Source organism: Bicyclus anynana, chromosome 17, assembly GCF_947172395.1.
Source record: "Bicyclus anynana chromosome 17, ilBicAnyn1.1, whole genome shotgun sequence".
Lineage (NCBI taxonomy): Eukaryota > Metazoa > Arthropoda > Insecta > Lepidoptera > Nymphalidae > Bicyclus > Bicyclus anynana.
This window is the reverse complement of record NC_069099.1, coordinates 11,719,807-11,744,332: the sequence shown is the minus strand read 5'-3', so window position 1 is coordinate 11,744,332 and position 24,526 is coordinate 11,719,807. Positions and strand designations below refer to the sequence as shown.

The 24,526-nt window shown below is 34.1% G+C and overlaps 2 protein-coding genes and 1 long non-coding RNA gene across 16 annotated transcripts; 1 reads left to right on the top strand and 2 right to left on the bottom strand.

Annotated features, from left to right (window-relative positions):
* Window positions 1-1,050: 1,050 nt before the first annotated feature.
* Window positions 1,051-6,744, bottom strand: LOC112046763 (isoleucine--tRNA ligase, cytoplasmic). The gene is made up of 4 exons (XM_024083536.2): window positions 6,532-6,744; window positions 5,818-5,923; window positions 4,896-5,097; window positions 1,051-4,455 (listed from the first exon to the last, which is right to left on the bottom strand). Exons 1-4 carry the CDS (start codon window positions 6,657-6,659, stop codon window positions 1,283-1,285), a joined length of 3,609 nt encoding a protein of 1,202 aa, XP_023939304.1. The 5' UTR covers window positions 6,660-6,744; the 3' UTR covers window positions 1,051-1,282.
* A 408-nt stretch (window positions 6,745-7,152) lies between these two features.
* LOC112046771 (COMM domain-containing protein 10) lies at window positions 7,153-8,653 on the top strand. The gene is made up of 2 exons (XM_024083556.2): window positions 7,153-7,446; window positions 7,994-8,653. Exons 1-2 carry the CDS (start codon window positions 7,415-7,417, stop codon window positions 8,544-8,546), a joined length of 585 nt encoding a protein of 194 aa, XP_023939324.1. The 5' UTR covers window positions 7,153-7,414; the 3' UTR covers window positions 8,547-8,653.
* A 1,055-nt stretch (window positions 8,654-9,708) lies between these two features.
* LOC128198901 (uncharacterized) lies at window positions 9,709-24,499 on the bottom strand. Of its 14 annotated transcripts, XR_008251596.1 has the most exons (11): window positions 23,846-24,499; window positions 18,273-23,553; window positions 17,656-17,744; window positions 17,215-17,299; window positions 16,735-16,823; window positions 16,294-16,378; window positions 15,818-15,902; window positions 15,338-15,426; window positions 14,863-14,951; window positions 13,093-13,222; window positions 9,709-12,477 (listed from the first exon to the last, which is right to left on the bottom strand). It is a non-coding gene; the product is annotated as an uncharacterized LOC128198901 (long non-coding RNA). The 14 variants fall into 14 exon arrangements; XR_008251595.1 differs by lacking the exon at window positions 16,735-16,823; XR_008251599.1 differs by lacking the exon at window positions 17,215-17,299.
* Window positions 24,500-24,526: the final 27 nt, after the last annotated feature.

Genomic DNA, 24,526 nt, shown 5'->3' with positions numbered 1-24,526 from the left:
TGAAGGAATAAGGAAGAGATGGAAGGAGATTATTACTTCTGTAAAATAAGGGTAACATCCTCTTTAGGTAGAAAGTTCATATTTTTTAAGCTATTATTTAACTATTCATCATCGTGATAGCCCAGTGGATATGACCTCTGCCTCTGATTCCGGAGGGTGTAGGTTCGAATGCGATCTGGGGCATGCGTCTTCAACTTTTCAGTTATGTGAATTTTGAGCAATTAAATATCACGCGTCTTAAACGGTGAATGAAAAACATCGTGAGGAATTTTGCATACCTGAGAATTTTCTTGATTCTCTGCGTGTGTGAAGTCTGCCAATCCGCATTGGGTCAGCGTGGTTGACTATTTGGCCTAATCCCTCTCATTCTCAGAGGTAACTCGAGTTCAGCAGTGAGCCGTAGGTATATGGGCTGATAATGATTCGTTATAAGTCATTTTAACTTCCCACTACAGGGCTAAGCATCCTTCCATATGGGAGGCGATATGGAGATAAATTGGCTGGCTTAGGCCAACAATGTTTTTGATTTTGTAACAAAATCTTTCAGATGGAAATGAAATCAGGAATGAGGAGATCCGCTGAAGAACCTAAGTCCCTGATGTGGCTCAGTGAGTCGCTAATTGAAGTGACAAAGGGCAGGGCACATAATTCCAAGAGCCGATGGGGTCCCAAGGTGCTGGAATGGCGACACCGCACCGGAAAGCTGTATAGATCGACCACCCACTAGGTGGAAAAAGGACATCCAAAACAGTTTTATTTGGTAGTCCATGCAAGAGGCCTATGTCCATCGGCTGTTAAGATGGTAATCATAATGACCGGGACCTACCACTTGACGTGCTCTGCGAAGCACTAACGTCACCAATAAGCCTACATTGCGACAGTCGAGTAATAGCTCAACTTAGGGACTACATTCCCATTTGGTGCTGAGACTTTGAAATGGGCATTTCTCCGAGACAAAAGCTTAATATGACGTAGCCCGACCCAGTAACTCGTAATCTGAAATAACTACTGGAGCAAGGAGCGAAAGGGTTTGAATAAAATAAAGGTAAATATGAAAAACATGTTTATTATAAGTTTACCAGTCCACATTGAATACTGTAAAAATACAGTCTAGTACACATAAGTCACAAGTTTTGACTAGCGATAGTATGTTTCAAGCGACAAATACCTTTATAAGACATTTTCACGTAATAAGTTAGGTATAGGTACTTACAGTAATTGAACTTATTTTTATGGGCTATAAATATTGTAATGGTAATAAATACATTTAAAATGAGCAAACTTAGTTAAACAAAGAGTTATCCAAAACAAATTGCGTTGCTTTTTCCTTGTTCAGTGTTATAAAACCTCTAGGATTTTCAACAAAAAATGTAGCAGACTTTGAACCGTTGGCAACATTTACAAACTTACAGAATGGACTGATTTGTGATTCAACATCATTTTTAGGTTGTGTAGAGGAAACAATAATATTTTTAGAGTTTAGATCAACTGTATTCTTTACTTCAGCCCCATCACACCACAGGGTGAACTTCATTCCGTATAAGCCGAATAATATTTCTACTTCCTTATACAATTCATCCAGATTTATGTACTTATCTTTGCTTTTAAGAATGATGCTTCCTTTATTGGTATTTACGCCGAAGCGTGGCGTAATATCTTGTAATATTATATTAGCCCAAGGGTACAAAGGTGTCTCTACCTCCTTTCTCCATGTAATGACCAACTTTAGTTGTGAACCTTTCAGGTCTTGGGTTTCCTGAATAATTTGCGGTTTCGACGGCGATAACTTATCGATCGGAAGCAAAGGCGCTTTGACAGTGCTCTCGATTAAATCGCGGTGTGAGTTTATAATACGCAGTATATCACTTTCTTTGGTGACTGAAAAATAGACATCAACCTCATCAGTAGGTACCAGGTGTGCTTTTTTTCTGAGTTTTTGCAATCGGTTTATGATTTCACGAGCAAATCCCTCGTCGAGCATACTCTGATCGGGCGTCACATTCAATAAGATCAAAACATCGTTATCGCTGTGTGCCTCATATTCATCATTCCCTTGAGCTTGGTATATAACTCTCACTTCTGAAATGTCTACACGTTGGCCAATGAGTTCAACAAAACCGTCTGCAATTAATTTTTCACATTGCTCATTGTTCAGATCTTTTAAAGCTTGTGTAACAGCTTTGAAATCACCTTTCAATCGACCACCAAGTATTTTGTGATCTGGTTCTACTCGTAAAGTAATCCCATATTTTTCTTTGTCACTGGAAAGAACCACTTTCTTAATGTTAATTTCTTCCAAAACATAGTTCAACAAGGAGTTGATGTCATCCAAGTAAGTTTGGTTCTGGTGTATGACAACCATTTCAGGCAGTGGATATTTTACAGGGATCGTTTTCCTGTCTCTTAAAACTCGCCCAAGTTCAATCACAGATTGCATTCTTTGCACTGCTCTTTCTATATTTGTGTCCACCAAATTCAGTTTCGGCTCTGGTATCATGTTGAAGTGCACACTTTCCAAGGAGCTACCAGGTAAAAGTTGACGTAAAGTCTTGTACATGAGTTCTGTCAAAAATGGAGTAAATGGCGCCATAACTCTGATCATATCAAACAGGACACCAAATAATGTATCCAATGCCACCTGACAGTCCTTAATCCCATTTTCACCCTTTAACCTCTTTCTATTCATCCTGACATACCAGTTGGTGAGGTGATCAATGAACTTTGTTAGTCTTGGAACAACAGTGTACAGCCTGTAGGCTGCCATTTCTACCATAACAAATTGAATCAATGACTGTGTGAAGGAAGTAATCCATTTATCCATTACATTTTCCCTAACTGCAGTCTCATTAAATTTGTAATTTACTTTGTCTTCCTGGACAATCCTTTCAACATTTTGCATTAAAAATCTAAATGCATTATACCATGGCAAGAATACATCCTTAATGACATCTCTAACACCTTCTTCTTTAAAACGAAGGTTCTCAGCTTTGACAACAGGAGAATTAACTAGATAAAGTCTTAATGCATCTGCACCATATTTTTGCACAACTTCCAAGGGGTCAGGATAGTTTTTCTTTCTCTTTGACATTTTTTGACCATCAGATGCCAAGATTAAACCATTAGCAATCAAATTCTTAAATGGTGGTTTATTAAACAGAGCAGTAGATAAAACAATCAGAGTATAAAACCAACCTCTTGTTTGATCTATACCCTCTGCAATAAAGTTTGCTGGGAAAATGTCTTCAAATTCTTTTTTATTTTCGAATGGATAATGACACTGAGCGTAAGGCATGGACCCTGATTCAAACCAACAATCAAATACTTCCGGCACCCGCCTGAGTGGAGGCTGGCCAGGTCTTGCTGATGGGATTTCCAAATGATCGATGCTTTCTCTGTGAATGTCTGTAATTTCTGTACCAGTCAAGGCACTGAGTTCTGCAATGCTGCCAACACATACAACTTCTTGTTTATCAGCAGAAATCCATAGAGGGATAGGTGTTCCCCAATATCTATTCCTACTAATGGCCCAGTCTCTAGCTTCTTTCAGCCAATTGCCAAACCGCTTTTCTTTAACATATTCAGGGACCCAATAAGTTTCTTCACTGGATTTCAAAAGGTCTTGACTCATCTGTTCTACCCTGACAAACCAAGAGGGCACTGCCTTGTAAATGAGAGGAGTCTCTGAACGCCAACAGTATGGGTAACTGTGTTTGACTTGTCCAGCCTGTATAAGTCTGTTCCTTGATTTGATGTTTGCAATAATATTTTTATCTGCATCTTTAACATATTGCCCTTCAAAGTCTTTTACAGGTGCTAGAAATTTGCCACTTGCGTCAACAGGGCAGATAATATCTTGGTCTCTTGTAACAATGCCAGCAGCCAAACAAACTCTGTAATCATCTTCACCAAAATATGGTGCCTGATGAACAACACCTGTACCTGAGTCATTAGTGACATACCCATCAGTTAGTACTTGAAACCCATTGGGGCATATATCTACAAAGTAATCAAAAATTGGGGTGTATTTTATGCCTTTCAATTTTTCACCCAAAAATTTATCAAGCACTTCAAAATCATCAACATTTTTGAAGACAGCAGGAAATCTGTCTTCTTGTAGGACATAACAAGTTCCTGTTGCCTTCTCTTTCACTTTGAGATATGTTAATTTAGGATTAACACATAATGCTAGATTGCTGGGAAGAGTCCAAGGTGTAGTTGTCCAAGCTAGGAGAGAAAATCCTTCTGCAGTGGGGAATGAGATTACAACAGCAGGATCTACAACATCCTTATAATTCTGTCCTGCTTCAAAATTAGATAGGGGTGTTGAGCATGTGGTAGAATAAGGCATTACCTTAACACCTTGATAGACCAGGCCTTTGTTATAGAGTTCTTTGAATACCCACCACACTGACTCCATAAACCATGGATATAATGTTTTGTAGTCATTTTTGAAATCTGTAAAGAGAAAATAGACATGACAATTGATGTATTTCAATATTAGAAGATTGTATAGTATGCACAAAATTTGGAGTCTGCTCTGAACACAAGATGTATAGCTCTACAGTGGTCAATAATATATCCCAGCATAGTTGTAGACTAGAATTTGGGCACAAAGAAGAATTTTAGTGGCTACTGACACACACTCACAAGAGTTTCAATTGCTTTATTAGACAACACAATTTTTTTACTACATGTTTATATTGTTGATGCTTGCTACAGGTAGTGCAGGACACTTTTCTTTTATTAATGAAAAACCTTTGTTAATAGTAATTGTTGTAGATGCCTTAATTGCACATTGTAGATTTTGAAATTTATTGTATGTCCCAACTGATTGCTATTTATTATCATTATTAAAAATTACTAGTTTATATTTTATTTATTAAAATTATTATTACCTATCCATCTGCCCATTCTAGTAATGATTGTCTCCCATTCATCTGCATATTTCATAACAATTTGTCGACACTCAGCATTATATTTATCTATACCCATTTTGGCAACATCTTCAGGTCCTTTTATACCTAAACTTTTATCAATTTCAAATTCCACAGGTAGACCGTGACAATCCCATCCAAATCTTCTTTCAACATGATATCCCTGTAATTAAATGTAAAGTTTATTGTACTAGTATTTTGTAAACTATACTACAGCCCTTCTTGATGTGTACTGTTAACTAACCAACAATTTAAAATGAGGGTATAAATCGCTAGTCATTTTGCACCTAATAATTATTATGATTAACTTCTTCTCAAATTAATGTTTATAAATTTGATTAATAAACTTAGGTCAATTAGTTATGAGTTAATATATTTTGAACAACTTTTCAAAGCAAACAATACATAATTTAAAATAAATAAGTGTAGTGTAATGCACAAACAATGATGCTTAAGGGCTTTTATCTTGTAAATGATAAAATTAATATTGCTAATGATGATAATATATTTTAGTTTACTTATTGAAACACAATTGCTAAGTTTCGTGGGAGTCTATTGAGCAGTAGTAGTCACTAAAAAAAAATCATGATCAAAATAGCTTCAAATTTAAAAAAATTTAATGTTTTTGAAGTCTTTGGGCCCCAGAACAAAATATTTATTCATCATCATACTGCTTGAACTTTGTATGTGACATTCATGGCTAGACCAACAAATTGTAAACATAGAGAACCATGGTGGTGACCCATCATCCAAGGACTATAAAGTTAACTTTCAATTAAGTTAATTACGTTAAAACAAAGAGCTGCACATAAAATGTTAGACAAAAAACTTGAACCTAACCTTCTGATATATCATAATTAAATATACAGATGTGTATGTGTACCTTTTGATGGGCATATCTTGTGACCACATCTTTGATTGTTCCAGCTAAGATGTGGCCATAATGAGGCAATCCTGTCGCAAATGGTGGTCCATCATAGAAGGAATATCTATAACAATAATTTAAATGTTGTAAAAATCAGAATTCATAAATCACGATTAATCCATTTGTACTACAGAAAATTTCACAAGGTAATTCTTGAAGTAGGAGGTTCCATATAATTATGAGCATCTATTAATGTGTGTAGCAAAGCAAATGATATGACAGCACCTTTTGAAAAGAACAGCAAGAAAAGGAGGAAAAGCTCAGTAAATCGACTATTAATCTCTCATTTATTGATTACTTCTTTTTTTTTAAATTCATAAAAAAAATTCACCCTCCCGCTGCGGGACATTTGAGTGTCCAAGCAATCGACTATTAATCTATTATTAGCAAGTTGCACCAGAGCACTGCTGTGTTTTAAAACTCAACATGTTCACTATTAAAATGGAAAACCTATATATAAATTGCGTTAAGCTCTGCAAAGCGACTCTGAACAGAACTAGAACAAGAGTATGAACTTTTTTTTAAAATTTTGAGTACCTAATTTAAAAGGTACTCATAGAATTCAAAACTGTGCATTTATAAAGTAAATTCCATTTCTCGTAGTAAACAAAACCTAATTTTTAGTAAACCATAGTAAAATGTCGAAGGTTTTTAAAGGTTAGGAAATCTCACCTGGGTTTATTTTTTGACTGCTTCAGACAAGTATGAAAAGCGTCAATTTTTTTCCAAAAATTCAGAACTTGTTCTTCTTCTTTTGGAAAATTTATATTCTCAGGAACCCTATCTACTTTTACCGACATGATGAAATATATTTAAAATTTAAACTTCCACGCAGAAATCCACGACATCACAGTTCAATATTTTACTCACAGACTAAAATTAAATAAAAAATAAAAAAAATCAAAATAGATGGCAGGTGGTAGCAACCTTCATTTATCGTCTGTAGTTGTGGTGGCAACTTCGTCGATATATAAAAAGTACTCTGTGGTCGATATTGACATTGACTTCAATATTTCTTTTTTCAAAAAATTGTTGTTTTTTTTGTGTTTTTAACTTTGTTCTACAGACAAAGAATCAAAATCCTCTAAGTGTACCGAGAACCATAAACAATACACATATATTTATCAGAACTCAAAGCAGAAGTAATAATAAATAGTCTGTGTAACTTGTACATATGTTTTCTGTGGTGTAACCCACAGACCACAAATGAAGGTGTAAACCATAGAGTACATTGAATTGGTGTAACCTATAATTTAATCTGTGACCTGTGTAAAATAAAATTTAAATAAATATTTTTTGGTACCTATTTGTATTTTGTTGACATGTTTTTAATTTTTGAATTTTGACTTTTCATTCTCAGTTCTCAAATTCTCAATGATTTTAGTATAGAGAACTTCTTATTAATTTTACAGTTGTTAGTTTTTATTGTGTAATTAAATTCATATTATTACCCAAATATTAATTGTAAATAGATACTGACATCTATTCTTCACATTTTTTACCAGGAAATATTAACTTATCTAGAATAACAAATCCTTTAAAAGTCTAATTAAAGATGGATTGTACTTGGCTTAAAACATCCCCAAGGTAATTGTATATTATGTATCCTCTCTAAAAAGCATAAGTTGTAATCAGTATTTATAAAGAGGTATTTGATGAATCTCCAAAGGATCTCCAATACTATGAATTGCTTTTACATACATTTCAACTATCAATCATAACAGGAAAGGGAACCAGGAAACCGGACTCATTGTCAAGAGGTGGTGGTTCAATCCCCATCTGCTTACAGAGTTATGGGTATATTGGTTATATTTAAAAGATGTGGCAAATATTATTAAAAAAAAAAGTAAAGTATGAATGCCCATCCAAACACTGACAACATCCATGTTTGTGGAAATGTTTTCCAATTGAATTTCCAGCTACTCACCGACTTTGATGCAATAGGCAGTGTCACCCACTGAGCCAATTGGCATCATATGATTGTGATTTGCACAACATTTGTGATCCATTGAAAGGAAACAAAAATTTTCTTTTTAGGAATAATAATAATCCTTCACATTTTATGGCTTCTAAGACTTATGGAAGTCCTTTATTCTTATGGAACTGGCTATGTTTAATGAAAGATTTATTTCAGCTTAAAAAAGGGTATTGAAATTATAAATCAGTTGGACGAAAGTAGATTTGAGCAGTTTCTTAGGAGGATTGTTGTAAAATTGAAACTTCAAGATTCAGAAATTTTCACTGAAGAAGAAAAAAGTAAATTGGAAAAATTATTCCAAATAAATGAAGAACAATTGATGTTAGCTGTCAAAACTATTCTATATATATTTAAAAGGCTACTAAAGTTTATATTTATGCCAATTAATTTAAGAAATGATTTATTTAGTATTGGTTTTAACAATGAAAAAACAAATTTCATTATTAAAGTTTGGTCAACTGAAACTAGTGTGATACTAAATGATATGGCCTCAAGTTCAAAAGAAAAGTATGAAGAGGACCCTATTTTTCATTGGAAGCTTAATGCTGAACTAAGTTCTGAATATCAAAAAAAAAGTAAAATACCAAAAGCTTATATTTCATTTCTAGGTAAAGATGATAATACAGAAATTGAAGTGACTCATCAAGATCTTAATTCAATATTTTTGCAATTTGAAGTAATTCAAAATGAGTTGGATAATTTGTTGTAGTATTAACAAATATTATTCTTTGTAAAACAATGTGCCTTCTATGTTGAATATTTTAAATATATAATTTACTTTGTAAATGTTCTTCTTTATATACTTACTAACAGACATCCTGTGGTTTCACTTGCATAGTTCCCATTCCCGTAGGAATACGCAGTACACATATAAGTGGATAAAATATAGCCTATAGCACTCAGAGATAGTGTAGCTTCCATAGATTTAAGAGTATGGACAGTGGTAGCTTCCCAACATTGAAAAAATTTTTAAATTGGTTCAGTAGTTAAATTCTAAATTCATTGCAAAGAAACAATCAAATCTCTTCTATAATATTTTAAAGAAGAGATCACTTAGGACAATAATAACAACAACATATAAAAAATATTCTTATTGTCATATTATTTTTTTATATAAATGTGTTGGACAATGACAAACTCAAAAATATTTATTTAATCAGAAAAATAAAATATTTTTGATTTGCTTACTTAGACTTACTAGCTGCAGCAGCAGCACAGAAAGTAAAAAATAATAATTTAGATGAAGATGGCCAATGACGTCTCGGTAATAAGCCGCGGCTGGCACTACGAGCAGGTTCTGTCGCCGCGCCCCTACGTGACCGCCGATACCTAAAATCTTGTGTTGCGCACAATATTCCGAAACGTCATGATTTGCATTGTACTATTGGGCATGATACTAATTATAGCTTGGCAACTTCTTTCGTAACACTTTCGAGGATGCGCGCGGGCCGGTGGGCGTGTAGCGATGACTGAAAAACCCACGACTGATGCACGTCACTTCCCCGCACGCACGTATCTTAGACCATTTAAATAACGTATTCACACCCGCAGTCGCCCGCATATCATGGGAGTATTATCAACGAACTTGCCAAACTTACTTAATTGACCTTAATCCATCCCATACAGTCATACAGTACATTGAATCCATCCTATGTAAAATAGTGTCTAGCGAGGCAGGTCCCTATAAGATTCGTCTGATTAAATTACCTGGTTTTCCAAGGTTTCATTCATAATACCCTCTTTGTATTATCCTATGATGTCTTTAGTCTTAGGTATTATTAGATAATGAATCTATCTACGTAATCAATCTACCGCCCAAAAATTGTTCGTACTCGACCAAAATACTAAGTATACTGTAGTCCAAGGAACATATTTACTCAGGAGAAGAATACCAACCTCATACAAAAAAAGCGGCACTAAAATTACCGCCATCTGTGGAATGCCCCCATTGAAACAATTTGCCAACGCGGGAAATTCAAAGCTAATATATTGTTTTTAAATTTTCACAGTTCAGCTTTTGTAGACGGAATAGCTTTAAAATAAATATTTTTAAAAACCATTTCGATTAATTAATTAATTTAAACAGATATTTATAAACTCTGTCGATTAATTAATTAATTTAAACAGATTTTTAAAAATATTTATTTTAAAACCACTCCGTCCCCAAAAGCTGAACTGTGAAAATATTAAAAACAATATAATAGCACAATATTTTAGTAACAAGTAATTGTATATAATAAATTAAACAATAGAAAGAATAACAGTTTCAAGTTGAAATGTCTTTATTATCAAATAAAAAATCTTATGCACTTAATCAATAACTAAGTAAACATCAGCACCTTAAATATAATCTACATATATTCATTTTGCTTCTAAAACTAAATTTTATCTTTAAAGTAAAATGAAAACCAAAATAAAAATATATCTATGCATCAATTGGGTATTTGACTTCACTGAGATATTTGGGAAAATCAAGTCAATTATAACTTAACCAATTCATACATAAAAATATAGATTGTCGGGATATTTGTACATATGATAAACTATGCAAACGTCACGCAGTTTCACCAGCGTAGTTCTCGTTCCCGTGGGAATACAGAGATAACAATTATGGCCTAATCCATGATTATAATGCTGTAAGAAATTTTTAAATCAGCAAAGTAGTTTCAGAGCCTATTCAATGCAAACAAACAAATAATCAAATTTCTTCCTCTTTCTAATTAGTATAAATTTCATAAACAATAAAATTATTAGAATTTGGCTAATGAAAGTAGAAACTGAAATCACCCGCCAAATTTTAAATAATCGGAGTAAATTCTCAAAATTATAGTGCAAATATTGGAATAACTGAGTTTAACACTTATAGTATAGGTAATAATGTATTCACAAAGAAAAACTAATTTAAATAAATTATGAAAACGCATGTGTTTTTTAAATTTGGCGGGCAATTTCAGTCTCTACTTTCATTAGCCAAACTTTACAACCTAATGCGATAACATAATATTACTTTTAGGCGAATCAATAGAGCATTTACCCTCTACCTCCTCAGAAACAGCTCTGATTTTGATGATTTTATTTGTTCAGTTTGTTTCTTCATATTATTTGAAATCAGAAACCTTTTGGAGTGAGGATGGAACGATTTATACTATTTAACAATAGTTATGCTATTTATATAATAAATAATTAAAAAATAAACACTACTGACTTCAAAAACACAAAGTTATGCAGTAAACTAATAAGCTGAAGAAAACATTATAATATTTTCTATCTACTGATTACTTTGAAGCCGGTGCCAATTGTACAATTAATGGGTAGGCAATCAATCGTACCGTTTTTTTCCACCTTAAGGTGTCCGTTTGGGTCCGGTGGTTTCCGAAATTTATATGGGACCTACTTCAAAATAAACCCTTTACAAAAAGTAAAGAATTTTCAAAATCGGTCCTCTCAGTAAAAAGTTACGCATAGTTTAACATTACAATAAATGGGAAAACAATTAATCATCTTCTATTTTCCTACTATTAGGTTTGAAATTGTTTTTCAACATTTTATGAGACTTTTAGGAATATACCCTTTCTATCAAAAAAAGAATAATCAAAATCGAACCACCCAATAAAAAGTTATGCTTGGTTTTACATTAAAATGAATGAGAAAACAATCAATCGCACATTTAGGATTGTTTTTTAAAATTTATATGGGAGCTTTACAATCAAAATACCTTTACAATCTATAAAGAATTTACGAAATCGGACCACTTCGTAATAAGTTACGCATAGTTTTACAATACAATTAATGGGAAAATAACCAGTCATCTTCGTTTTTTTAAAATTTATAATGATTTGGGACCATTGTCGGAATATACCCTTTCTATTTAAAACAAAGTTATTCAAATCGGAATTCGAAGACATGCTTGGTTTTAAACTAAAACAATCAAGAATGATCAATCAAAAGAATTATCAAAATCGGACTACTCATGTTTACGGTTATGCTTGGTTTTACATTACGAAAACAGAATGATTGATTGTTTAACCATTAATTTTAGTATACAACCGATCGGTTGTATACTAAAATTAATGGTTATATATAATGAATATATAAATGGTTAAATAGGTCGGACCGGTCCGATTTTGATAATACTTTTTTATTAAAAAGGGTTCATTCCGAAGATAGTCTTTTAAACATATGAAAAAGCAATTCGAACCCTATAGCTAGTAAACAATAGATAACTAATTGTCGGCCCATTAATTGGACCATTGGATAATTGGACCCGCCTTCAAAGTGATCAATAGATAGAAAATATTATAATATTTTCTTTCGTTTGTTAGTTTTCTGCATAAGTTTGTATTTTTGAAGTCGGTTGTATTTAAAAAAATATATATATGTATAAATAGCATAGATATTTTTTAACAATTTAAATAATTTCGTCCACCAAAACATTTCTGATTCAAAGTCGGAGCTGTTTCTGAGGACGTCCAGCATATGCTTGTTTTATTTATTATTTGATTCCATTATTTCTTTCATAAAAACGTGACATTTTTCATTATGAGAAGTACAGACATAAAGAGACGAATTTTAGTATTCCAAAGAATCATGGTGCAGGTGCCTGGTCCATTGATTATATTTGTTACATCAATTGTTGTGACCTGTAATAGAAAATTTCATTTAACATGACTTTTTAAAATGCACTGAAAATAAATATTTACATAATTATATATAATAAGAATTCCTATTCTCATCAGGGACATTTTTAGTCTATTTTCTGCTCCATTTACAAAAAATCATTTTAGGAAGCTCAGCTGTAACCTTGAAAAGTATAGAAATATGGATATTTTGTTACATTATTTACAAGCGGACGCCCGCTACTTCGTCTATGTGGAATTCAGTTTTTCACAAACTTGCACACAAACTTAAAAGAGAAATTATAATGTGTTTATTTCAGTTTTTAAAAACAAAACTGTAAGTGTATCTAGGAAACATGTAGTTCATTGTTATTAAGCAGGTCAAAACTACCTTGTTGGTTCAGTAGCTAGTCCATGTGTTTTGGATCACGAGATCCTGGTTCTGTCTTTAAGAGATACTGAGTTATTGCTTCTGCTAACAAATTCTTAGTCTGGAGTTGGGAAGTTGGTGGTGTCACACCCCGTGCCTCAGAGAGCATGTTAAGCCGTCGAACCCGGTCATTATCATTAACATTTCTGATAGTGATCATTAATCAATCTAATAATATCAACCTAAGCCGAATGAATAAAGCAAGTTACCTTGTGCTATTTTGCAAAAATGCCAGCAGCAACGTGGCTGCAGTAGTGTGGCTCGGGACGGGTACAGCTAGATCTTCATCTTTTATTTCTATCTCATGATATTTAACAATATATCTTCATTTTACAGCACCTGCAAAAATAAATCAGAAGTTATACATTTTACATAATTATTATTGCATGCACTGCACCTGCAAAAATAAATAAGAAGTATACATTTATGGGGTGTAAGAGGGAGGCTAGTACCAGTCAGCCTATCTAACTGCCAACATCACCTGCACGTGGTGCACCCTGCAGATTGACCGACGAGGCTCTGGCGACCGACTAATGGCGGTTTAACCATTCCGATTCAGCTAGACTTCACAAGTACCACAGACCGGTGTCAGGCAGCAGCGATACCGGTGCGAGAAGTCTAGGTCTGCGAATGACCAATCCGCATGCCCAGCGTGGTCATTTATGGGCATTACCTTGCAATGTATAGTACAACACAACAAGATCCATGCAAGAGGCCTATGTCCAGCAGTGGACGTCTATCGGCTGATAAGGTATACATTTTACATAATTATTATTGTTACCAGTTAAGAGGATAATCCCAGAGGATGTTGCTATTTCGTGATCTAAACCAGACATTTTCTTTTAGCATAGTACTTGTAGAGCTTACTGTCCCGTGGGAGACTAACATTCCAAAGGACCACAGTTTAAAACTGAATAAATGTTATGACCAACAAATGAACTAACTAAAATGGCTATATGGTTAGTCTGTACGCCGTAGAGAGGTGCGAGAGGATTACCAGCAAAATCTCTCTATAATTTGCTTAGAGACCTTGGTCTCTCTAGAATTGCAGATTTGGGTTACCAAATTTGGCAGACCTTACTACGCAGGGAGAACAACACGAGCAGAGAAGGGGAGTGTTAATCAATTGTCTAGGAATTCTTTAACCTTACGTCCATTGATCACAAGTCCAAGCTCTGCTCAGCGTTTTTCTCTCTGCCACGTGATGGACACCCACATGGTGAATCCATGAATTGGTAAGGTATTCGTCTCAAAAAAAATCATGTTGTACACTAAAATAATTTAGTTGAGTAGGGTGAGGCAAGCAACAATGACCGCGTGAAATACAGTTTTTCACAAATCTCCCTTGATTTTTTCAGGAATAAAAGTTAATTTTAGTGAAATTTATCAATAGTTTTATCAAGTGATTATAGTTATATACACAATACTAAAATGCAAACAAGGTCTTTTAAATTTTTCGTCTGTCTGTGTTTCTGTTTCTCTGGGATAATCTTTGGAACGGCTGAACCGATTTTAATTGGACTTTCATTGGAAGATAGAGGAAGTTATTGAGCAATATTTAGGCTACTTTTTATCCCAGAAACATGGTTCCCGCTGGATGTTCAAAAACTGAACATCACTCGGTTGAAATCGCGGGCGTCCGCTAGTATTATAATATTGGTTAGCCAATGTGGTTTTGGATAACGAGGTCGTGGCTTCAAATCCTGGGTCAGGCTATCAGATACTTTTTCTTTCTTCCAAGAAATTTACAGTTCTCAGCCTGGAGTTGGTAAGTTGTTTGTATTACACTCCCGTGCCTCGTTCAGGTCATTATCATTAACATCTGATAGTGATCCACAATGAATTTCACTTTATCACCCTTAGCTCACCAACCTTTATTGTAGCAGTGTGGTGGGTCTAAGCTCCATAACCCCTTTTCTATAAAGTCTGGCTCTGTAGTGTCGTTAAAATAGGCTGATAATGATGATGAAGCAGGTTACCTTGTGCTATATTGCAAACATGCCAGCAGCAACTGTGTGGCTCAGCACTGACTGGCACAGCTAGACCTTCATCTTCTATTTTGCTACACCTGAAAAATTAAACATAAAGAATAAATTTTATATATTTTCACCAGTTAAAAAACAAATAAAAACTAAAAGAATTTTATCAAGTGAAAAATGTGAAGAATAGATTATGAAAAAAAATATATAGAATTGAATTAAGAGCCTCCTCCTTTTTTTGAAGTCGGTTAAAAATAATTCAGTTAAATTCTCATCTTGGAGTTGGGAAGCCTTCAATTCCGATTATTATCATTAGTATCAGATAGTGGTTATTAATTAATTGAACATTTTCACCCTAATCCCACCATCAGCATTGGAGCAGTGTGGTGGGTCTCAGCTCCATAATCACTTTTCTATAAGGCCTGGCCCTGTCATGCCGTTAAAATAGGTTGATAATAACGATGAAGCAGGTTACCTTGTGCTATTTTGCAAACATGCCAGCAGCAACTGCGTGGCTCAGCACTGACTGGCACAGCTAGACCTTCATCTTCTATTTTGCGACACCTGAAAAATTAAACATAAAGAATAAATTTTATGTATTTTCACCAGTTAAAAACAAATAAAAACTAAAGTAATTTTATTAAGTGAAAAATGTGAAAATAGATTATGAAAAAAAACCATAGACTCGAAATGAGAACCTCCTTCTTTTTTTTAAATAGGTTAAAAATGTGAAAAAAATTCAGTTAAATTCTCATCTTGGAGTTGGGAAGCCTTCAATCCCGATTATTATCATTAGCATCAGATAGTGGTTATTAATTAATTGAACATTATCACCCTAAGCCCTCCAACAGCATTGGAGCAGTGTGGTGGGTCTCAGCTCCATAATCACTTTTCTATAAGGCCTGGCCCTGTAATGCCGTTAAAATAGGTTGATAATAACGATGAAGCAGGTTACCTTGTGCTATTTTGCAAACATGCCAGTAGCAACTGTGTGGCTCAGCACTGGCATAGCTAGACCTTCATCTTCTATTTTGCTACACCTGAAAAATTAAACATAAAGAATAAATTTTATGTATTTTCACCAGTTAAAAACAAATAAAAACTAAAGTAATTTTATTAAGTGAAAAATGTGAAAATAGATTATGAAAAAAAACCATAGACTCGAAATGAGAACCTCCTTCTTTTTTTTAAATAGGTTAAAAATGTGAAAAAAATTCAGTTAAATTCTCATCTTGGAGTTGGGAAGCCTTCAATCCCGATTATTATCATTAGCATCAGATAGTGGTTATTAATTAATTGAACATTATCACCCTAAGCCCTCCAACAGCATTGGAGCAGTGTGGTGGGTCTCAGCTCCATAATCACTTTTCTATAAGGCCTGGCCCTGTAATGCCGTTAAAATAGGTTGATAATAACGATGAAGCAGGTTACCTTGTGCTATTTTGCAAACATGCCAGTAGCAACTGTGTGGCTCAGCACTGGCACAGCTAGACCTTCATCTTCTATTTTGCTACACCTGAAAAATTAAACATAAAGAATAAATTTTATATATTTTCACCAGTTAAAAAACAAATAAAAACTAAAAGAATTTTATTAAGTGGAAAAAGTGAAGAATAGATTATGAAAATAAAAACATAGAAGTCGGTTAAAAATAATTCAGTTAAATTCTCATCTTGGAGTTGGGAAGCCTTCAATTCCGATTATTATCATTAGTATCAGATAGTGGTTATTAATTAATTGAACATTTTCACCCTAATCCCACCATCAGCATTGGAGCAGTGTGGTGGGTCTCAGCTCCATAATCACTTTTCTATAAGGCCTGGCCCGGTCATGCCGTTAAAATAGGTTGATAATAACGATGAAGCAGGTTACCTTGTGCTATTTTGCAAACATGCCAGCAGCAACTGCGTGGCTCAGCACTGACTGGCACAGCTAGACCTTCATCTTCTATTTTGCGACACCTGAAAAATTAAACATAAAGAATAAATTTTATGTATTTTCACCAGTTAAAAACAAATAAAAACTAAAGTAATTTTATTAAGTGAAAAATGTGAAAATAGATTATGAAAAAAAACCATAGACTCGAAATGAGAACCTCCTTCTTTTTTTTAAATAGGTTAAAAATGTGAAAAAAATTCAGTTAAATTCTCATCTTGGAGTTGGGAAGCCTTCAATCCCGATTATTATCATTAGCATCAGATAGTGGTTATTAATTAATTGAACATTATCACCCTAAGCCCTCCAACAGCATTGGAGCAGTGTGGTGGGTCTCAGCTCCATAATCACTTTTCTATAAGGCCTGGCCCTGTAATGCCGTTAAAATAGGTTGATAATAACGATGAAGCAGGTTACCTTGTGCTATTTTGCAAACATGCCAGTAGCAACTGTGTGGCTCAGCACTGGCACAGCTAGACCTTCATCTTCTATTTTGCTACACCTGAAAAATTAAACATAAAGAATAAATTTTATATATTTTCACCAGTTAAAAAACAAATAAAAACTAAAAGAATTTTATTAAGTGGAAAAAGTGAAGAATAGATTATGAAAATAAAAACATAGAAGTCGGTTAAAAATAATTCAGTTAAATTCTCATCTTGGAGTTTGGAAGCCTTCAATCCCGATTATTATCATTAGCATCAGATAGTGGTTGTTAATTAATTGAACATTATCACCCTAAGCCCACCATCAGCATTGGAGCAGTGTGGTGGGTCTCAGCTCCATAATCACTTTTCTATAAGGCCTGGCCCTGTAATGCCGTTAAAATAGGTTGATAATAACGATGAAGCAGGTTACCTTGTGCTATTTTGCAAACATGCCAGCAGCAACTGTGTGGCTCAGCACTGACTGGCACAGCTAGACCTTCATCTTCTATTTTGCTACACCTGAAAATTTAAACATAAAGAATAAATTTTATGTATTTTCACCAGTTAAAAAACAAATAAAAACTAAAAGAATTTTATTAAGTGAAAAATGTGAATAATAGATTATGAAAAAAAAAAACATAGACTCGAATTGAGAACCTCCTTCTTTTTTTAAAATCGGTTAAAAATTAAAAAAAAAATTCAGTCAAATTCTGATCTTGGAGTTGGGAAGCCGATAGCAAAATTTCACATATTTTCACCAGGTAAAACAAAACAAAAACTAAAATAATTTTATTAAGTGAAAAATGTAAAAAAAATTCAGTTAAATTCTCATCCTGAAGTTGGGAAACCTTTAATCCCGATTATTAACATTAGCATCAGATAGTGGTAATTAATTAATTGAACGTTATCACCCTAAGCCCACCAACAGCATTGGAGCAGTGTGGTGGGTCTCAGCTCCATACCTCCTCTACTATATGGAGACAATGATGAATGATGGATGTGTAGGATTAAAAGAGCTTCTATGAAACATAACCTATTTTAACATACCTATTGCCTGGTTTCCATCTGTTAATGCTATATTTGCTAAGCATTGTGTGTTAATATTATTTTATTCTATTGTCTTCTTTTAAATTATCTTCTTGAAATTTCTTAGTCTGGCTTGCAAGTAATGCTAAATTTGGGCTCATTTTTTGTGAGTTTGTTGGTACTGAACTTCTGCGAACATTGTTTATTTTTCAAAGCTTTGATTGCTTTTTGAGACATTGTGTAAATATTTTTTATATTAAAAACCATCGTCATGCCGGTAAAATTCATGTGAAGAAGCAGGATTGCTGAAAGCATTAGGTATATATTTTAATTTTAATACATAATAAACTCTTATTTATCTCTCTCTCTCTCTCTCTCTCTCTCTCTCTCTCTCTCTCTCTCTCTCTCTCTCTCTCTCTCTCTCTAACTGCTTTATTGGTTCAGTGTAACTATCATGAAATTCTGAGTTTGAGTCCTGGGTTGGTCTATGAAATATTGAGCATTTCCTTCTTTCAAGAAACTAACAATAAAAATCTATACTAATATGTATTCAACCCATTTTGAAATTAAATGTCTTAAATGGTGAAGCATAACATTGTGAAGAAACCTGCATAACTGAGAATTTTCTTAATTGTCTAGGTGTGTGAAGTCTGCCAATCCGCATTGGGCCAGCATGGAGGACTAAGGCCTAACCCCTCTCGTCCTGAGAAGTGACTCGTGCTCAACAATGAGCCGAAAATGGGTTGTTAATCTATATCTATACTAATATTATAAAGAGGTAAAGTTTGTTAGTTTGTCACATTTTTTAAATGGGGTAATCTTCGGAACTACTAGTCTGATTTCAAAAAAAGTTTTTGTCATACAGGTCAGACCGAAAATCCTCTTAAGCAGACTTATTCGCATGCGTTGCCTTAACCATTGTGTAAAATTGAAATTAATGTATGGAGGCTTTATGTATCTTTAAAAATTCTACAAAAAAGTCCGCGACATCATATATCTATCTTCTATATTTTAGCAGATATAGTACCTTTTGTGTTTTAAAAATTATAAATTTTATATACTTAGGTTTGCGTCATTATTTATGCTACTTAACTTAAATCCTTATCAAAATAAATTATTTAATAATCACAAGGATATTATAGAGATAAGATTTGCCCTTTATAGTATGTTAATTAGTTAAATAGTTTCGGAGATAATACAAAATTTCTCAAAGACGCAGAAATTCTGCTACATGACGCCCCGCGCTTTCAATTACGTGGTTCCAGTTCCTGTGCGAATATGGGAATCAAACATAGCCTATAACACTCGCAAATAACGTAGCTTTCTATTGGTAAAACAATCTTTCAAATTGGTCCAGTAGATCCAAAGATTATAATTTTAGCATAGAAGTCTCTATTTTCCTTTGTCATCGCACCACGCTCATAGGGCTGGACCGATTTTGCTAAGGGTAGGGGTAAGGTAGGGAAGGTATAGGGTAGGGTAGGGTAGGATACAGGTAGGGTAGGGGTTGTGTAAGGGTAGGGTAAAGGTAGGGTAGGGGTAGGGTGGGGTAGGGGAGTGTATGCCTAGGTTAGGGGTAGGGTAAGGGTAGGGCCTACCCCTATCCTAGGGGTAGGGAAAGGGAAGATTACGGGTAGGGTAGGGTACGGGTAGGGTAGGGGTAGGATACAGTTAGGGTACGGGTAGGGTAGGAGTAGGGTAGAGGTAGGAGATCGATACTGAAGCCTATTTTCTATTTTTTGTCTGTCTGTTTGCCTCCGGACCGGGCATCACGCTGAAACTACAGAATGAATTCAAATGATACTTAAGACGATTTGAGACCATAATACGTAGAAGGATAATAGGATACTTTTTGTCGTGAAAACAAAATCAGAATTGGGTGAAGTAGGGGTAGAAAGTTTGTACGGAAAGTCCTTAATTTTTTTAGGTACAAGGTATAAGTTATAAAACTTGCAAAATAGAATGTGAAATGGGGGTTGAAAGTTGACATCGATTTTTACGCGGACGAAGTCGCGGTCGTCCGCTAGTATGTATTATAAAGAGGTAAAGTTAGTGGTGTTCTAGCAGGTAAACTCTGGATCTACTGAACCAATTTTGAATATTCTTTTACCACTAGAAAGCCACGTTATTTTTGAGTATCATAGGCTATATTTTATCCGCGTATTCTCAAACTGCAGAAAGTTGGTTAATATTTATATTAACACATTACACATATCACTAACTCAAAGTAAGCTTAGCTTGTGTTATGGGTAGTAAAAGCTCAACTGAATGAGGAATGTTCATAAATAAATTATATATACTTTATAAACTCCAAGCCCACCAACCGATACTGATGAATGAAGGATTAGTAGGATTAAGTAGCATCTATAGGGTGCTCGGGAGTATTTCCCATAACTCTAGGGTAGCCCCAAGTTCTATAAGGAAAATTAATTTAAAATGTCTAAGGAACATGTGTATTAAAAAACTTTAATAAAAACAAGTCAACCGACTTCAAAAACATACTTACTAAACTAAAAAACGAAAAATAACATTATACTAAGTTCTATATATCATATTATGTTCTAACTGATGATCAGTTTGAAGGTGGTGCTAGCCCAATGATGTATTAATTCAAGCCATGTAAGAATATCATAAATATTTAGGTTTTTCTGACAGTGTTTTTTCATGTAGTTCTTTCAGTAACAGCTTAAATTAAAACAACATCGGTTTAGCACAGCCTTCAAACTGATCATCAGTTAGAACATAATATGATATGAACTTAGTATAATATTATTTTTCGCTTTTTAGTTTAGCCAGTATGTTTTATGTTTTTGAAGTTGGTTGAATTTCTTTTATTAAAAATTTTTATTTTTCCATTTTTAGTGAAATCATCCTAGATATTGATCTAGCGCCCAAGGTATGTTGCTATGAGCCGTGATAAAACATTGTATTTGATTGCGTCTGACTTAGAATCAAACTAATTACTACTGTGAACCATCGAGGAGTTCCCTTCACTGTTTTCATTACCAGACCCCTAATACAGTCACAACCCATCTAGGTGGAAAGTTCTCATCAATACAAATTTATCAACACATGGTAGCTATTGTGAACCGTTGAGGAGTTCTCTTAACTGTCCTTCGTCTTCATCACCAGACCCCTAATACAGTCACAACCCATCTAGGTGGAAAGTTCTCCTCAATATAAACTAGTAGCTAAGATAGCTCCTATAAGTGGACTTGTCAACACCTTGAATTTATGAGAAATAGTCCCGAGCACCCTGTATAAAATGTAACTTAACTATGCCTAGTTTGTTTCAGCTGATGCTATATTTATGAACAGCACCAATACATATAAATAAAATTTAAGTGTATGTCTGTGATTTCAAAATAACTGTGTTTTCTCAAGTGCCTATATACAATACTGACATACAGTCATACTTCTTTAAAATGTTCATCTGTCTGTTTGTTTGAGCTAATCTCTGGAACAGCAGGGTCATTTTAATGGGACTTTTACTGGAAGATAGAGAAGATTATTGAGCAACATATAGGCTACTTATTATTTGGGCCATTACTTGTTATTTAACATGGGCATACACTCACAACCACATAGACACTGAAATACATCCATGATCATCACACTAATATGATGAGTTCGATTGCCACAACTGGCTATGGCGTGTAGATGTAAAGAGCAATGATGCTATGTACTGCATCACTGGAGAGCTGTTGCTGGTGTTATATCCCTATATCTCAGAGAGTATGATATGCTATATATCCCAGTCATTATCATTAACACCTGATAGTGATCCTTTTATAATTTAACTTTATTACCCCAAGCCTATCAACCCACATTGGAGCAGTGTGCATTTTACAGTAGGTGTTTAACTTAACTTCTTATTCTCTCTCTCTCTCTTCTTCTTACAGGCAAAACATCTCGTCTTTTTTAAAAATGTAGATGACAAACCATTCATAGTTCAATGTAAAATTTATTCTAAATGTCCAATAGTCTAATCATTGATTATCTGGACATTACTGAAATAAAGAGAGTGAGTAAATTTAATTAAAAATACATAAACATACTACGCATGAAGAGACAGATGAATATCTTAGCATTCCGTGCAGGTGCCAGGTCCATCGCCTGGTAGAGAGAAATACTCCGAGCAGAGTCCTGGAGTTGTGACTACAGGATGTAGGGTTAAGGAATTCCTTGACAATTGATTAAACTCCCCTACTTGTGTTGTTCTCCCTGCTTAGCCAAATTTGGTAAGATCTTACTAAAAGCAGCTTTGGATACTTATTCTTCTTTCTCTCTTTCTTCTACATAGAAGTTGCTGCAGTCCTAAAGATGCCAAGGTCTTTAAACAAGTTATAGAAAGATTTTGTTGGTAATCCTCTTGCACCTACTTCTACGGCAGACAGACTAACCACATAGCCATTTTTACTTAGTTCATTTGTTATTATTATTTATTACAAAACCTTGACAAGAACCAGGTGAGAAATATAACTAAAATGTCCGGAGGCAATCTTATGATAGAACAGAAACACAGATGAGGGAATTCCTCAACTGTTCACAGACGCTACATTGTCAAAAAGAAAAAAAAAGTAAAATGTGCAAAGCTTAGGTCTTATAGCTAAAAGCTATTTCTTTCAAACAACCTTCAATGAAAAATGTAGCTTATTATTGGCAAAAGCTTTTATAGATCAAGGCAAGAAAAATATTGCCGAAATGGCCTCCGTAGCACAGTGGATTAACTACGCAAAAGTCCTGGGTTCTATCCCCGGCTGGGCCGATTGATGTTTTCTTTCTGGTCTATGTCTGGCTGGCTAGTTAATACCCTACTGGCAAGCGATTTAGTGTTCCGGTGAGATATTATGTAGAAACAGAAATGTGTGTGGATTTTCATCCTTTGCCTAACTAGTTATCTCGCTTCCATCTTAAATTGCATCATCACTTATCATCTTATTCTATAATCATGTCAAAGAACAGATTTTCGTACAAAGTAAAGTAACATACTCTTCATTAGTCTGCCTAGTGCCTAACATAATTATAAAAACTTGTAATTGTAGTTTCAAATTAACAAATTGTTCTGGTTCATCATTACATAATTATAAACTACTTATTATAGATTCAAAAATAAAACTCAAATTTTACTCTACCTGCCTTTAGTACATATACCTGTGGTTTAATATTGAACAGTGGTATAGTAAAAAATTTACTTCTGTTAACAGATACTTTCAAATTAGTTCATGGAATTTGCTTTTCTCAGATGTTTATTTTCATTACCATTTCATAATTAACCTTATGTTGCTCCAGATTAAGCTACCTGTGATGACCAAATGAAAATCTGTTTAGTAGATCAAGAGAAGTAAACATTCAGACAGCTGCAGGTCAGACAGTTATTTGGGGTGCATTGCATCTACAAACCATAATGTGTAAACCCAGCATAATTGTATAATTGAGCACGAGTTTCATAAGAATTAGTAGGATTTTAATAATTCCCATATCTTGAGAAGACTACTAAGAAACCTAATTAACTAACTAATGTAATCAATATCTGATCAATAGCTATTATTAAAGTATTTTATTATTAGCTAAAACTTAAAGTAGGTACATACCGGAGACTAAATTTGTAGAATCAAGTTTCGGTAATCTCTGTAGGGTCTTCTCTGGATCATTGGCAGGCGAAGAACCACACTCAAAGCATTTTTTTTGTTCTTCTTCATAGTTATAGAGACACTTGAACTAACAAAGTCTTATTTTTAACATAATGAAAAACCACAACACTCAGATGAAACGTAAAAGACTTATAGATCTTCTCAACATCAAGAATGGCGAGAATATTACACAGCAGGTTGCTTAAATCCAATCCATGAAGAGGTCTTCATAAATATTAACAGGCCGTTGCAAACATTTATTTTATTATTCGTGAATTTGTGTTTTAAAATATTTGGTGAAATGACGCCATTTTCATTTTATAACATTTTTATTTTTTATTAAGTAATTGGGGTTGCCACACTTCGTTTAGAAAATCTTACCCATGCGTTACTAAAACAATATTCAACGAGATTGTCTCTCTATATTTTTGTAGAAGAAAAGTATTTATTCAGTTATAAAAGTCATATTTAAATCTAAAAATGTATTAGATTTATCAAAATATTATGTCAGGCGTGAGCTACTAACGATAATAATATTGCTACAACTACCAGACGGTAAAACCGTATGGATGATGACACCACAGGTCTAGCCCCCGTAGGTATAACCAAACTTTGTTCGAGAGTTGACCCGGCCTGCTGTAG

Excerpts from the sequence above, each read along its gene's own strand:
- LOC112046763 (XM_024083536.2), bottom strand. The coding sequence starts at position 6,659 with ATGTCGGTAAAAGTAGATAGGGTTCCTGAGAATATAAATTTTCCAAAA. Across the intron at positions 5,098-5,817 it reads CAAGATATGCCCATCAAAAG|GGATATCATGTTGAAAGAAG; the intron begins GTACACATACAC and ends ATTTAATTACAG. Across the intron at positions 4,456-4,895 it reads TAGAATGGGCAGATGGATAG|ATTTCAAAAATGACTACAAA; the intron begins GTAATAATAATT and ends TTCTCTTTACAG.
- LOC112046771 (XM_024083556.2), top strand. The coding sequence starts at position 7,415 with ATGGATTGTACTTGGCTTAAAACATCCCCAAG. Across the intron at positions 7,447-7,993 it reads TGGCTTAAAACATCCCCAAG|CTTAAAAAAGGGTATTGAAA; the intron begins GTAATTGTATAT and ends GATTTATTTCAG.